The sequence below is a fragment of the Galeopterus variegatus genome, unplaced genomic scaffold (assembly GCF_000696425.1).
Source record: "Galeopterus variegatus unplaced genomic scaffold, G_variegatus-3.0.2 Scaffold279, whole genome shotgun sequence".
NCBI lineage: Eukaryota > Metazoa > Chordata > Mammalia > Dermoptera > Cynocephalidae > Galeopterus > Galeopterus variegatus.
Window position 1 is genome coordinate 435,777 of NW_007726390.1, and position 14,846 is coordinate 450,622.

Sequence of the window (14,846 nt, forward strand, 5' to 3'; positions counted from 1 at the left end):
TTTTTTTTTTTTTTTTTTTTTTTTTTTTTTGGTGCTGGCCGGTATGGGGATCCAAACCCGTGACCTTGGGGTTATAAGGCTGCGATCTAACCATCCAATTTTACTATTAATTTGATCAGAAATTTTACTATTAATGTGATCAGAAATAACATTTTATGTGTGTAGGAGCGTGAGAGGAAAAGGCGGCACGTCCGCACGCTCCGCCGGTGGTGGCGGCCGCTGAGAGGCTGGAGAGCCGAGGGCGGGCCTGGGAGGCGGCCCGGAGGTGGGGCACCGCCGGGGGGCGGCCGGCGCCGGCTTCATCTGAGGGCGCACGGCCTGCGCCCAAGTGCTGAGGACTCCGAGGCGCGGGGCGACGGGCGGCCTGAGCGGCTATGGGCCGAGACTGGGGCTTCCTGATCGGCCTCCTGGGCACCGTGTGGCTGCTAGGCTCGGGCCACGGCGGGCAGCAGTCTCCGGAGACGGCGGCGCAGAGGTGCTTCTGCCAGGTGAGGGGTGTGCGCGTCAGTGCTGTGGGTCCCGGCGTCCTGCACCTCGGTCGTGCGCCCCATCTCGCGCGCTCCCGCAGGTGAAGGGCTGGGGGTGCGTGTTTGCATCTCTTCCTGCTCGGAATGACACCCCTGTGCTTCTGCTCCGTGGCGAGGCTAAGTCCTCTGCAGCTCGCCTTAGGTTGGCGTGGACCGGGGCCCGCTGGGCTGCCTGGCAGTCTGCGCGCTCTCCCGCGCTTCGGACCCGGCAAGGGGTGAGGGGTGTGGGTGCATGCTCTGTGTTTTCACCGAATAGGTTTATGCTTCTTTGTTGGTCTTCTCTGCCAAGGAGGGTGTGCGAAGTGTACAGCGCACACTCAATATTTGCTATTTTCACGGAACCTGGCTCTTTCTAACTTCTAACTTGACTTGGAACTTATGTTTCCACTGCCTGTGCTGGGTGCCTTCTCCAGTCTTTCTGGCTAGGATAGGTTTTTGTAGAAAAGCTGCTCTCAGATCTCCTGTGTCAGGCGGGCGTATGGCTACATGTGGCTTTTCTGTGTCTAAGCCTGGTGTCTTTGGGGCTGCAGTTGCCCTGTGGCTCCTCAGCCTCTATGTGCTTCTTTTTTTCCTGATTGTGATGAGATTCTGTTATCATGACACCTGTTTAGCTGGTCTGAATTGGGAAGATGGTTCCAAGTCTTAAATGCATAAGTTTGATTGCAGGGTTGTTACGATCACTTTCTATTGTAAGAGATGTGGGCTCCTTGAGCAAAAAATTAAAAAAAAACTTACAGTTTTCCAGTATTTCAATATTACCAGGTTTCTGGTATTTCAATATTATTACTCTTGTGAAAGCCACCGTTTGGTTGACTTCTGTTGATAAACATTACACTTTATAGAAAATTGAGGGGTAGGCGTCTAGATTATTCCTTTTAAGTTAATTTTACTATTAATTAATTAATTGTTTTTTTTTTTTTTTTTTTTTTTTTTTTTTGGTGCTGGCCGGTATGGGGATCCAAACCCGTGACCTTGGGGTTATAAGGCTGCGATCTAACCATCCAATTTTACTATTAATTTGATCAGAAATTTTACTATTAATGTGATCAGAAATAACATTTTATGTGTGTAGGAGCGTGAGAGGAAAAGGCATGATCTCTTTCATTGCTTTAAATTCTTGGATTTTGTTTGTTGTTTTGCTGAGTGATTTGGGAGTTGGTAAGAGTGTCATCTGGGAACCTGTAAGGGAAGTTGAAAGTTGCTGCTTTACAACCACGGTATTGAAAAGCTCCTTTAACTTCGATATTGCAAACGGCACACAGTCAAGTACTTCAACGGAAAAAGGGTCATTTTTCTTCTGATTACAAGTAGAATGCAACACAAAATTTAAACAATTAAATAAATAAGTTGGAAATAAAATGACTTTAAAATGAGGTATTCAGTGCTGAAAGAAGATGTCCAATGTAACATTTTCAATTACATTCTAGAGATTTGGATAATGGAATAAAAGGACATGTTTAACCCTTCAACTTTCGCTCTTTTCACCCAGTAACCTTAAAATTGGGGACCTTTTAATTTATTTTCTTTTTTTCCTTTTCCACAATATCTTGGGATTTAAATACTTCCCCAGCACAAAAATCTGTTAGGCTCCTTTTCCTTTTAGAACAGGAGTGGCTATCTCTTCTTTTCAGCACCAACTTTAAGTACGTTGAGGGTCACGTAGTAAGAAACAATTTTAAGAGAAATTTAAAATGGTCTACCTAAATAAACTTAAGAACAGATACCATCAATTCCAATTCAATAAATGAAACAAATAAAAATATTTGTTAGTTCTATCATGGCCAATAATGGAAAGGATGAGACTGAGGAGAGAAGGGAGAAGAGGAGATGGTGATGAATAGACGTGCCAAGACGTACATAGACAGACATGCACAGAGAGACAGAATGAGAGACAGACAAAAGAAAAAAAACGAAGAAAAAATAAGAGGATATGAATGGTGCACATCATTCACTCAACAAACATGTATAACCACTGTGTACTTGGATCTGAGTGTTTGGAGTATAAAAATAACTATGGCATGATCCCTGCCCTGGAGAACTTACAGTTCAATGAATAATGTTCTTTGGGGGTTGGTGGGAGGCGGGGATACTAAGCACTCAAAAAGAAAAGTTATAGGGCTCTCCCATGGCTCACTCTTGGGAGAGCCTGGTGCTGACAACAACAAATCAATGGTTAAGATCCCCTTACTGGTTACCTTTAAAAAAAAAAAAAAGTAAATATTGCTAGAAATTAAATTAAAAACTAAATTTTCACCTAATGTTTGGAAATACAAGTTACAATCTTCTCTGGTTCTATTTAGCATATCCAATGAGCTGCTCCTGTTGATTATGTTTTGTTAATAGTCTTATCTTTTCTTCCTTCCTGTTGCCTGTCTCTCTTACTGTTTCTGCTTTGGGTTACCACATCACCAACCCCTCACCACTACTGTTGCATGGGTGCCTGGCTTACAGTAGGGGTTCAATTCATGGAATATCAGCTCTGATTTGAGCCAGAGCAGCATGTAGTTATTTGACTTTAGAAAGTAATTGAAGTAAAATGCACAGAGCTCTGCAAGTAACCAGATTGAATTTAACAATCATTTGTTGAAGTATATTGTGAACAAGTTTTGCAAGATCAAAAAATGAATAAAAACATGGTCTTGACACTCCAGACTACTGAGCCTGGTACATAATTGGTGATCAGCAGATGTTAGGGAACTGTGATCCCTATGCTAGCAGAAGTATATTATTAAATTATTCTGCTTAACAAGCCATTTGCATGTTTTTCTGAAATTGACCTTTCAGATGGGTTGGCGTGTTCCAGATCAATCTTTGAACTCAATCAATTACTACATATGCCTGTTAGTTGATATTGAATTTCTACTAAAACCATTTTCATTGTATGTTGTAAGTCCTTTCGATAAGTGTTTCAGTGTTAGTTTCTCAAAATAAGTAATTGATTTTCTGTGACTTGTAGATCTTCCTTATATATAACCCACTGCTTTTTAAAAAAATTATTCTTTTTAAAATTTTTTATTTTTAATTTTTTTTACATAGAAAATTGGCTTTTCCCCTCTGCCTTGAGTTGAATGTCCCCCCCAAAACTTAATCCCCACTGTAGCTGTTGAGGGTGGGAAATCCTATTATGGTAATCGACAGGTGGGCCTTGAAGAGGTGATTAGATTGTAGGACCATGCTGTAGCTCAATAGATTAATAATGATGGTCAGAGGTGTGGTTCAGAGGGCTTTAAAAAGAGAGTGAATGAAGAGGTTAGTCTCTTTTCCTCTGCTCTATCATTTTCTGCCATGTGAAACCCCTGGATCACTGTCACCCCCACCAAGGCCTTCACCAAATGTGTTCCCTGGACTGTGGACTTCCCAGCCTCTGAAACTGTAAGCAGTAAATTTCATTTTCTTTATAAATCACTCAGTTCCATATATTTTGTTAAAAGCAACAGAAACAGACTAATACACCCCCCTTTGGGCGTGTAGGCCTATGAAGTTTAACACATGCATAATTTGTGTAAACAACTACATAATCAGGACCCTCCCTTTCTTTAAAGCAAAATACTATTTGTAGTATTTTTGTAATAGATAGGGCTTCAAGCAAATGAAGACCTTTCACAATTTCTTATTTCTTTTTGACGATTACTGCCTCATTAGATACCATTAGAGAGAATGAATGTAACAGAACTTTAGTCCCAACTCATGGAATCCAGCATTTATTTATTTATTGAAACATGATTGTACATATCTGTGGGGTACAGCATAGAATGTCAGAACCTGTGTGCAATACGTGATGCTCAAATCAGGATAATTAGTATATTCAATATTGTACAATGTAATCATTTTTTGCAGCCCTTTACCCATTTCTTGCTACCACCCCCGACCCCTTCCCACCTCTGGTAGCCTCTGTTCTGTTCTCTCCTTTTGAAAGTTCAGTGAATTATTGTGATTGTTGTGTCTTTCTTTCCTTCGTTTTTATTTTTATTTTTTGTTTATCTTTTTATTTCCCACTTATGAGCGAGGATATACAGTATTCCTCTTTCTGTGACTGAATTGAGGATTTATTTTAAAGAAATAAGCCCAGAGAAAATATTGAAGCCCAGATATGGAGGCAGGATGGACATCTTTTTCATTTAAATTAATTAGAAATGAGTTTGTCAACTCCTTTGTACTCAAAATGTTTTATCAATCTTAATATGGTTGGTGCTAATAACACTCAGGTCCACTTATTTGCATGTGGTAAGTCTCAGGCTAATGAAAGGGGAGTAACTCAGATTATCCAAAATGGCTACTGTGAAAATGGATTATTTTTAGTTTGGAGTGCATTGTAGATACACTCTGCAAACATGCATTTTAGCAGATTTAACCTGTCAAGTGTCTTGTTAGGTCAATTTAAAAAATGGTTGTAATCGTTAGTCCAAGTGGCTGGGCCATGAGAGAGACACTTAGTAGTATGTTGGGTGGTGGGTGGAAATAAGCCCAGGATTAAGACTTAGTCAGAGTGATCTTTGAAACAGGTTATACTGGAGAGGTGTCCATTGATTTGGAGTTTCTTCTACATTCCAGGCTTTTCTGCATAAAGCATGTGGAGGAATTATTTCCTGATGGTTGCATTCTTTGGGTGACTTGATAACAATTTAAAGCTTTGTAAGACTAAGACCTTAAAGCAGAAATAGCTCTTAGCATTCTAAGTCTTTAAAATGGTGCCTACTACCTGGTATAGAATATTTGGTATTTCCATGCTTCCTTTGACAGAATTGTCTCAGTGTATTCTGTCAATGAAAGAATAATTTTCATGTTCTTTTTTTTTTTTTTTGTCTTTTGTCTTTTTCCGTGTCCGGCAACGAATCGCAACCCTCAGTGTTGCCCCCGTACCGGACCGGGGACCGGCAATGGGATCGCAACCCTCGGCGTTGCTCCCGCGCCTCGCTCAGCCAGTGAGCGGGAACCGGTCTGTATGTGGGATCCGAACCCTTGGGCGGGAGCGCCGCCGCGCTTCCCAAGCGGCGCACTATCCAGTGCGCCACTGGGCCGGCCCTTCATGTTCTTTTTTATGGTTACAAAACACAGTAGAATTAAATACACCTAAAGTTTTTTTTTTTTTTTTTGTCAAATAAAGCACACTTTGAGCACATACATTTATTTATTTATTTGTTTATCTTCCCCCAGCTTTATTGAGGTATAATTGACAAATAAAAAATTGCATATTTTAAGGTGTATAGCATGATGTTTTGATAGATGTATGCAATCATTGGGAAATGATTACCATAATCAAGCAAATTGACATATCCATCACCTCACATAGTTGCCTTTTTTGTATGGTGATCTTCTTTTCAGCAAATTTCAAGTATGCAATACGCTATTATTAACTATAGTTACCATGTTGTACATTAAGTCTCCAGAACTTATTTATATCTTATAATTGGAAGTTTGTATCCTTTGACCAACGTCTCCCTATTTGCCCCACCCCCTCACCCCTGGTAACCATCCTTCTACTTTCTGTGAGTTTAACTTTTTTAGATTCCACATATAGGTGAGACCATGCAGTATTTGTCTTTCTGTGTCTGGCTTATTTTACTTAGCATAATCTCCTCCATGTTCATCCCTGTTGTCACAAGTGGCAGGATTTCCTTCTTTTTTAAGGCTGAGTCATATTTCATTGTGTGTGTGGGTGTGTGTGTGTGTTATTCATCCCATGGCAGACACTTAGATGGCTTCCATATCTTGGTTATTGTGAATAAAGATGCAGTGAACATGGGAGTGCAGGTATCTCTCCGAGACAGTGGTTTTATTTCCTTTGGGTATACACCCAGAAGTGGGATTCTTATTATACAATAGTTCTATTTTTATTGAAGAACCTATTTTTATTTTATGAAGAATTTCCATACTGTTTTCCATAATGGCTGTACCAATTTACCTTCCCACCAACAATGTTTAAGGGTTCGCTTTTCAATGCATCTTCGCCAACATTTGTTATCTTTTGACTTTTTGATAATAGCCATCCAAACAGGTGTGAGGTGATGTCTCATTTGATTTGTATTTCCCTGATGATTAGTGATGTTGAGCACCTTTTCATATATCTGCTGGCCATTTGTATATCTTCTTTGGAAAAGTGTCTGTTCAGGTCCTTTACCAATTTTTTTTAACTGGGCTCTTTTTTTTTTTGCTACTGAGTTGTATGAGTTCCTTATACCCTTTATCAGATAGATGGTTTGCAAATATTTTCTCCCATTCTGTAGGTTCTTTTTATTTTGTTGACTGTTTCCTTGGCTGTGCAGAAACATTTATTTGATGTAGTCCAGCTTGTTTATTTTTGCTTTTGTTGCCTGTGCTTTTGGTGTTATATCCAAAAAATCATTGGCAAGACAGTGTCATGGAAGTTTTTCCCTATGTTTTCATGTAGCAGTTTTACAGTTTCAGGTCTCACGTTTAAGTCTTTGGTCCATTTTGAGTTGATTTTTGTGTATGGAGTGAGATAAAGATCCAGTTTTATTTTATTTTTTGTATGTGGATATCCAGTTTTCTCAGCACCATTTACTGAGGACTGTCCTTTCCCCACTGTGTGTTTGTGGTGCCTTTGTCAAAGATTAGTTCACCATGTATGCGTGGGATTACATCTGGGCTTTCTGTTGGGTTCCATTGGTCTATGAGTCTGTTTTTATACTGGTACCAAACTGTTTAAATTCTTTAGCTTTGTAATATAATTTGACATCAGGAAGTGTGCTGCTTCCAGGTTTGTTCTTCTTGCTCAAGATTGCTTTAGCTATTTGGGGTCTTTTGTCATTATGAATTTTAGGATTGTTTTTTCCATTCCTGTGAAAAATACCATTGTTAGGGATTTTGATAGACACTGCATTGAATTTGTAGATTGCTTTGGATAGTGTGGACATTTTAACAATATTAATTCTTCCAATGATAAGATACCATGCACACAGGGTATCTTTCCATTTATTTATATCATCTTCAATTTCTTTCATCAATGTTTTATAGTTTTCAGTATACAGATCTTTCACCTCCATCATTAAATTTATTCCTATTTTATTCTTTTTGATACTGTAGTAAACAGGATCTTGTTTCCTTAATTTCTTTTTCAGATAGTTCATTGTTAGTGTATAGAAATGCACTGATTTTTGTATATTGATTTCGTATCCTGCAACTTAACTGAATTCGTTTACTAGTTGTAGCAATTTTATGATGGAGTCTTTAGGCTTTTCTATATATAAGATCATGTCATCAGCAAACAGATAATTTTACTTCTTTCTTTTCTATTTGGATGCCTTTTATTTCTTTTTCTTGCTTAATTGACACTTTGAGCACTTTTAAAAGGTATTTCATACAGAATGAGTATGAGGACTATATTCTTACACTGCTTTGAGTGAAAAACAAAATTATAATCTATAGTAGGACTAGAATTTGTGGTACACAAGAAAACTATTTAGAAAGTATTTTTTTGTTTTGTCTTCCATTGTAAATTAAAAGATACTTCTAAGTAGAGAATAGTGAACAAGGGGCCAGTGTAATTTTCTTTCCTCTTGCCTTTGCACTTGGTCAAATCAACCAGAATCAATGGAGAAAGTAACTGGGGTTCCCTCCATAGCTAACTTTTGGTCATCTAGTTCTTTGTTCCATTGGTGCTCCGGATATCAAATTTTTGGAAAATTTTAACTGCAAACTTGGCCTATTTTTTTCTTAGTCATTAAGAAAATATTGTGGGCTGCCTCGGGGAGTAGTGGAAGCATTTTAGCAGAGGTACGGTAACAATAGTAAACATTTACTGAGTATTTACTCTGCTTTATTTTGTCCTGATATAAAATCTTTGAAATGAGAACTATTATTATTTTGTATTAAGGTAAGAAACTGAGGCCTAGAGAGGTTAAATAATTTAGGTTGGTCAAAGACTAGTAAGTGGCAAAGATGGGTTTCAAACTAAGGAAAGTCTGACTTCAGAACCCGCATGCTAACCATTGTGGTACACTTCTTCCTTGATGGGTATGTATGGAGAAGATTGCTATTTTGCTTGGGAGATTGAAATAGAAGGCCTTTGAAGATTTACAGTTCTTAAGAGACCAGGATTTTAAACTGAGCGATGCCATTTGTCAGGCCTACAGTGGTCCTTATATCCACCGTCCTTCAACTAGGGCTTTTTTAAATCTCCGCCTGTTAGCTTGGTCCCCTACCCAAGGCTGATTATTACTTAAAGCCTAGAGCAGTGAGCTTCAAATTTTAGCATGCATCAGTCACTTTGGGAGTGGGACAAGGATGCATTTTTTTTTCCCCTTTTTGTCTTTTTTTTTACTGACCGGTAACGGGATCGCAACCCTCGGTGTCGCACCCGTACTGGGGACCGGCAACGGGATCGCAACCCTTGGTGTTGCGCCTGCACCACGCTCAGCCAGTGAGCAGGAATCTGTCTCCACATGGGATCCGAACCCTAGGCGGGAGCGTCGCAATTTTTTAAAAAATTTACATTCCTATGGTAGGTCTAGAGTTCTATTTCACTTTGAGAGATAGTGTATTATTTATTTAAGCAGGTTTAGCATGTTCTGAAGCACACCATCAAGTCATCATTGTTACAGGTAGGCACCTGTCTTTTGGCCTTAGTTTAGGTCTTAGAATTTTGCTTTGTTTCCAAGATTCTGTCCTGGGTCTATTAACTGTATTTCTACCTTAGCCCTTTTCTGGGACTCTATTCTAATGACATGCCTTGTTCTCTAGTTTCTAGAAGTGGGCTTGGCATCATACCTGCCAGACTTCCTTCTAGGGATCAGATTCTGCTGCCTGTTGGCAGGCTTATCCAAATTGTCAGATGGTATGGATGTCCAAGTATCTTCTTGTCTTATCTTTGCTGGGTTCTATCCATGTATTGAAACCCCTGCCACCATTATTTTATTTCCTTAGCTTCCTACCTAAGGCTGCAGTTGAGAATACCTCCTACTCCATATCTAAGGTAAGGGGCAGAAGATTTTTAAATCTGCCATTTGTTCTGCCTTCTCTTACTTTGAGGTCTCTTAGCTATATGCCACCTCTGCTCTGGAGGATCTTGCGTTTCTTTCTGGCTTGGGGCTTCTTATGGCTTCCTTTGTAATTAGGATATAGATAGGTAGAATGTTGGGTGCAAAGGTTTGTTTACCTTTGCTGCTTGCTTTGCTTGGTATGTGAGTGTGTTCCTACCAAATGTGCTTGTGAGCTCTGGAGCACAGACCCACCACTACAGGTAACATGGTGGTACATAGGTATAATTAGACAGTGTGGTGCTGGTCTCCAGTGATGAGTGACATCGAACGGCATTTGTTCATTCATTCAGCCACCCATTCCACAAATAATTATTCAGCATCTACTGTGCTCTTTCCAGAAGTACAGTGCCAAGTACTGAGAATAGAAAGATGAACAAACAGGATTTTGCTCTCAAGGATTTTACACACTAGTGGGCAGGAGTGAAATAGATAAGTTCAGTACTGTGGGGTAATTCTTATATGTATGTGGAGTGTCCTGGGAGCACATGGGAGAGGTGGTTAACCCAGCAGGTGATGAAGAGTACCTGAGGGACAGCTTCTCTAACAAGGTGATGCTGAGCTGAGTCTTGAAGATATATATATATATTTTTATCATAAAAGTGAATTCCTCTGGGGGAGAAATGGATTGCTTCAAACTCTTCCCCTCAAGTTTTTCATGTGTTTGTTTCCTTTTGTGACTTAATGTCTCTACTTTGCATGTGTTCCTTTGGCCTTTGCAGCTTCTGTGTCTGTTATTCTTTGTATAGTAATTTGTATCAAAGGGGAGAAACAGTAGCTATTTTTTGTTCTTAGAAGCTCTGCTTTTAAGGTTGAAAAGAAGGTGTGAAAAATCAAATCATCTAGGTTAGAAGCAGTTTTGTGTAGTTGGTATCCAAAATTAGGACTCTAAGATTATTATGTACTCAGAGAATTCTCAGTAGGAAACAAGGACACATTTGCATATGAAATGAAAACAGTTATTACATGACAAAATATGTAGATCAGATTTCTAGAGACTAAATGTTAGTCAAAAACAAACAAGACTAGGAAAATCAGTAAGTCTTAGATCTTGAATATTGCTATTATCATCCAAAGTATTCTTATCTCATAGATGAAAAATTTTCATTACTGTTTTGTGATGTTCTCAAATTAAAAGGTAGCATAGGATTTTACATATTCCCGAGGAAAAGCATCTAAATTCTGTATTTCGATAAAGTACTGTTTATTTGCTTCCTTACCAGTAGATTTAAAAATTTTTTTTTGTAGGTAATAGGTCTTCCTAAAATATAATCCAAAGTGGTTTACAATGTGAATATTCAGAGCAGAGTATGATAAGGATCTCTTTTGCAGCATGCTGGTTTTATTTTTATTTTTTTAATCATGATGTATTTGTTACTTAAAGCAATCTTTAATTAATCCTATTAGGTGTTTGCCTAGCCCCACAGCTGATAACATTGTCTGATTAGAATATGAAATATGATTTCACATTGTATCCTAGTATATAGGTGCATTTAATAGTTTGATTTAGTAAACACAGTTAAGACGTCAATTTTAAGCATTTGAAGATAGGATTGGCTTTGTGGTCAGTTTGCTATCTCAGTGTTAACGATAAGTTTATAAGTATCATCTCAAACCTATAAAAATTGTTATGACCCAGTATTTGAGGGTCGTTATAATGAATTATGTTTCTTTCGATCCTCATAATGAATTATGTTTCTTTTATAAATTCAGTATTACTTCTTTTTATACATTCATCAAACTTGTCTCTGACCTACACATCCTGTGGAAAATTAAAATGAAGGAAAGACAGAGGAAACTGAGTTACAAGAAAAGATTGTCATAAAAAGCCAAGGATGGGCATGCACCTGGGTGACAGGAAAGACAGATGGCAGGAAAGTGGGAGCTGGAAATCCCCAGGGTATCCAAGTAGCATATGCCCTCTGCTCTTTCGTATATCTTTAAAAATCTTTCCTCTCTCTGCCAACTGGCTCATGTGCTCCTCAGTTCACATGATGAAATATGGTCTGAGTTTACTTGTTCACTGATCTTGCCACAGGGAGATACATCTCTCCCTCTTAGTGTCAATTCCAGATTTTTGGAGAGGGGACTATTACCTGGTTTGGGTCAGATGCCCACCCTTGGTCATCTAGGTATATAGTAAGAGGAACAGCATTACTAGATTATTGTCATATCCCATTCAGGAAATTATGGGGGGAAGGGAGGAAAAGGGTTGGTTAAGGAAAAGGAACCTTGTTGCATCTAGGACATTTTAATTTAATATTTCATTTTCTTTGTAACAGGTTAGTGGTTACTTGGATGATTGTACCTGTGATGTTGAAACCATTGATAGATTTAATAACTACAGGCTTTTCCCAAGATTGCAAAAACTTCTTGAAAGTGACTACTTTAGATATTACAAGGTATGGTTAATTTTAATTTTTTGGTATAAGAATATTTAATGTTTAAATGGATAATTATATTTTCTTAAAAATTACTAAGCTTCAGAATTGCGGTTATTATTTACACATTGATAGAAGCTTTCTTAGGAAAGTTCAGTTCACAAGAGTAAACGATATGGTTCTGAAACCACCCATTAGATACTTTAAATAACTGAGTTTTGCACTCTAAAGTTAGATATTAGTTGGTTACATTGAAGTTATAATAGAAACTATTATATTGTTATTAAAATAATGAGTTCATAATTTTCTATAGCGTCAGATTGGTTCCAATTAATTAAAATAATTAAATGAAATATGTTTGAGAAGAAATGACTTTACTATGACCTGTATTATTTTAACAAGCTGCTTGTGGTAATTTATCTTGAGATATCTACTGGAAGAGTTTAGAAAACCTGATCATGGGAGTACTAGGTTGTAGTCTGAGTTCACAATTGTTTAAGTCTTCTCTACCTGTTAACTGTTTCTTGCTTAAAACGAATATGAATTGAGCAGTGATGATATGAGCTACTTCGGCTCCTAGCTTCCATCTGTTCATGGGTCTGTTTAGTAGCAGTCTATGTCTTTCTAACCAAGGCTACCAGTTTACTTACACCCACTGTACATTTATACAATCATTGGAACTTGACAACAGGTAAGTGGAAGAAATAGAATAACTGTAGCTGATAACATGACCAGGTTATAGCCTCATAACTCAACATCTGTTGATTATAATCTTGGGATTCTTATTTCTATAAGTTTTTTTTTCTATTATTTTACAGGTAAATCTGAAGAAGCCATGTCCTTTTTGGAATGATATCAGCCAGTGTGGAAGAAGGGACTGTGCTGTCAAACCTTGTCAATCTGTAAGAACCATGTATACACTTAAAAACCATAAATACTACTATTTGCAAAAACATGGATGGACTTAGAGAAAGTTATATTAAGTGAAACAAGTCAGGCACAGAAAGAGAAATATCACATGTTCTCACTTATTTGTGGGGGCTAAAAATAAATAAATAAACACACAAATAAAGGGTGTGCGGGGGAAGAAGACACAACAATCACAACAATTCCTTGAACTTGTTAAGACAAGTGAACAGATATGATGTAGTTGGCGGGGGCGGAGAGAGGGAGTGGGGAAAGAGGAACGGGTAAAGGGACATGAAAATCAACTACAATGTATATTGAGAAGTTAAAATAAAACAAAACAAAACAAAACAAAAAAAACCTGTTACATCTTTTTTCATCTATTACAACTTTTTAAAGGGAGCCAATACTACTAAAATAATATTTTTATTCTTAGTTTAAATGTAATATTCAATAGTTACCTATTAAAAACCTAAACTTAGAAGTAGAAAACCTATTTTGAACTATATTGCCTTCATAATTATAGAGTTAAAAATTTGTGGTTAATATAACCCTCTGACTTAATAAGGAGGTTAACAGTTCTTTTCGCTTGATATTTGTTTCTCTTCTTACATCTTACCTGAGCACAGTTATGTATGTAGTATAATAAAATGAAATTAATTAAGGTATAAACAAGATCCCTCCTCTTTTTTGGGTGTGTTTTTTCCTTGCATTTCCCAGGTTAGGGGTTGAGAGTGGCCAAAACACCTGGTTTTTCTTAGGGATTCTCGGAGAATTAAAATTTGAAGTATTCCACTGTGAAAGCAGAGATTTTTTTATACTTTCAAATGAAGCAGTTTTTTCCCCTCTAAAAGCACATATTTTTATTTTACATTCTTATTGTTGTAAAATATACATAAGATAAAATTTACCATTTTAATCATTTTTAAGTGGCATTAAGTGCATTTACATTGTTGTGCAACCATCTCTACAACTTTTCCATCCTCCCAAACTGAAACTCTATGCCCGCGAAACAGTAACTCCCCAACCCCCTCCTCTCAATCCTGCAACCACCATTCTACTTTCTTTCTCTGTGAACTTGACTATTCTAGGTGCCTCATGTAAAGGGAGTTATACAACATTTGTCCTTTTATGTCTGGCTTATTTCACTTAGCATAATGTTTTCAAGCTGATACATGTTGTAGCATGCATCAGAATTTATTCCTTTTTAAAGACTGAATAACATCCCACTGTATGCCTATATTATATTTTGTTTATCTGTTCATCTGTTGATGGACTTTTGGGTTGTTTCTGCCTTTTGTCTATTTTGAATAATGTTGCTATGAACATGGGCGTAGAAATATTTAAGTTCCCACTTTTAATTCTTTTGGGTATATACCTAGAAGTGGAATTGCTGGATCATGTAGTAATTCTGTGTTTAATTGTGGAACTGAAATACTGTCTTGCACAGTGTTTATACTATTTTATGTTCCTCTCAGCAGGGCACAAGAATTTCAATTTCTCCACATTCTCGACAACACTGATATTTTCTGAGGTTTTTTTTGGATAATAGCCATCCTACTAGGTGTGGAATGGTACTGTGGTTTTGAGCAGATTATTTTAATACATGTGAATATTACTACATAGACTTATCTAGCATGTGAAATTACAGCAAAGTATTTTATTATGAGAATGAGAAGCATGTTTTTAATTATATTAATTCTCATAGACATACCTTTTTGAAAATTCAAGGATTAATTTTGAAACACCTTATGTTACTATTATTAAAGTGTAAGCATATCATTAAAGTGATATTATCAATTTAAATGTTTCTTTTTATTTTATAAGTTCTTGCATTTATAATTTAGTAATGGGAAAAATTAGTTGGGGAATTTATTTTTTATTAAGGCTTAATTGATTATAATATATTTGTGGGTACAGAGTTGAATATCAATACCTGTGTCCAATGTGTGATGATCAAATCAGGATAATTAGTATATTCATCATCACAAAGTGTAGTCATTCCTTGTGTCTATTAACTAATTTCTCACAAGCCC

The 14,846-nt window shown here is 37.3% G+C and overlaps 1 protein-coding gene across 1 annotated transcript in view; it reads left to right on the forward strand.

Moving 5' to 3' along the window:
* The first annotated feature begins 353 nt into the window (after positions 1-353).
* ERO1L (ERO1-like (S. cerevisiae)) overlaps positions 354-14,846 on the forward strand; it is a 55,362-nt gene continuing 40,869 nt past the window's right edge. The window contains exons 1-3 of the mRNA XM_008566946.1: positions 354-488; positions 11,806-11,925; positions 12,723-12,806. Of these exons, the coding sequence (XP_008565168.1) occupies positions 375-488; positions 11,806-11,925; positions 12,723-12,806 (318 nt within the window). The 5' untranslated portion in view covers positions 354-374. The remainder of the gene's footprint in view (positions 489-11,805; positions 11,926-12,722; positions 12,807-14,846) is intronic.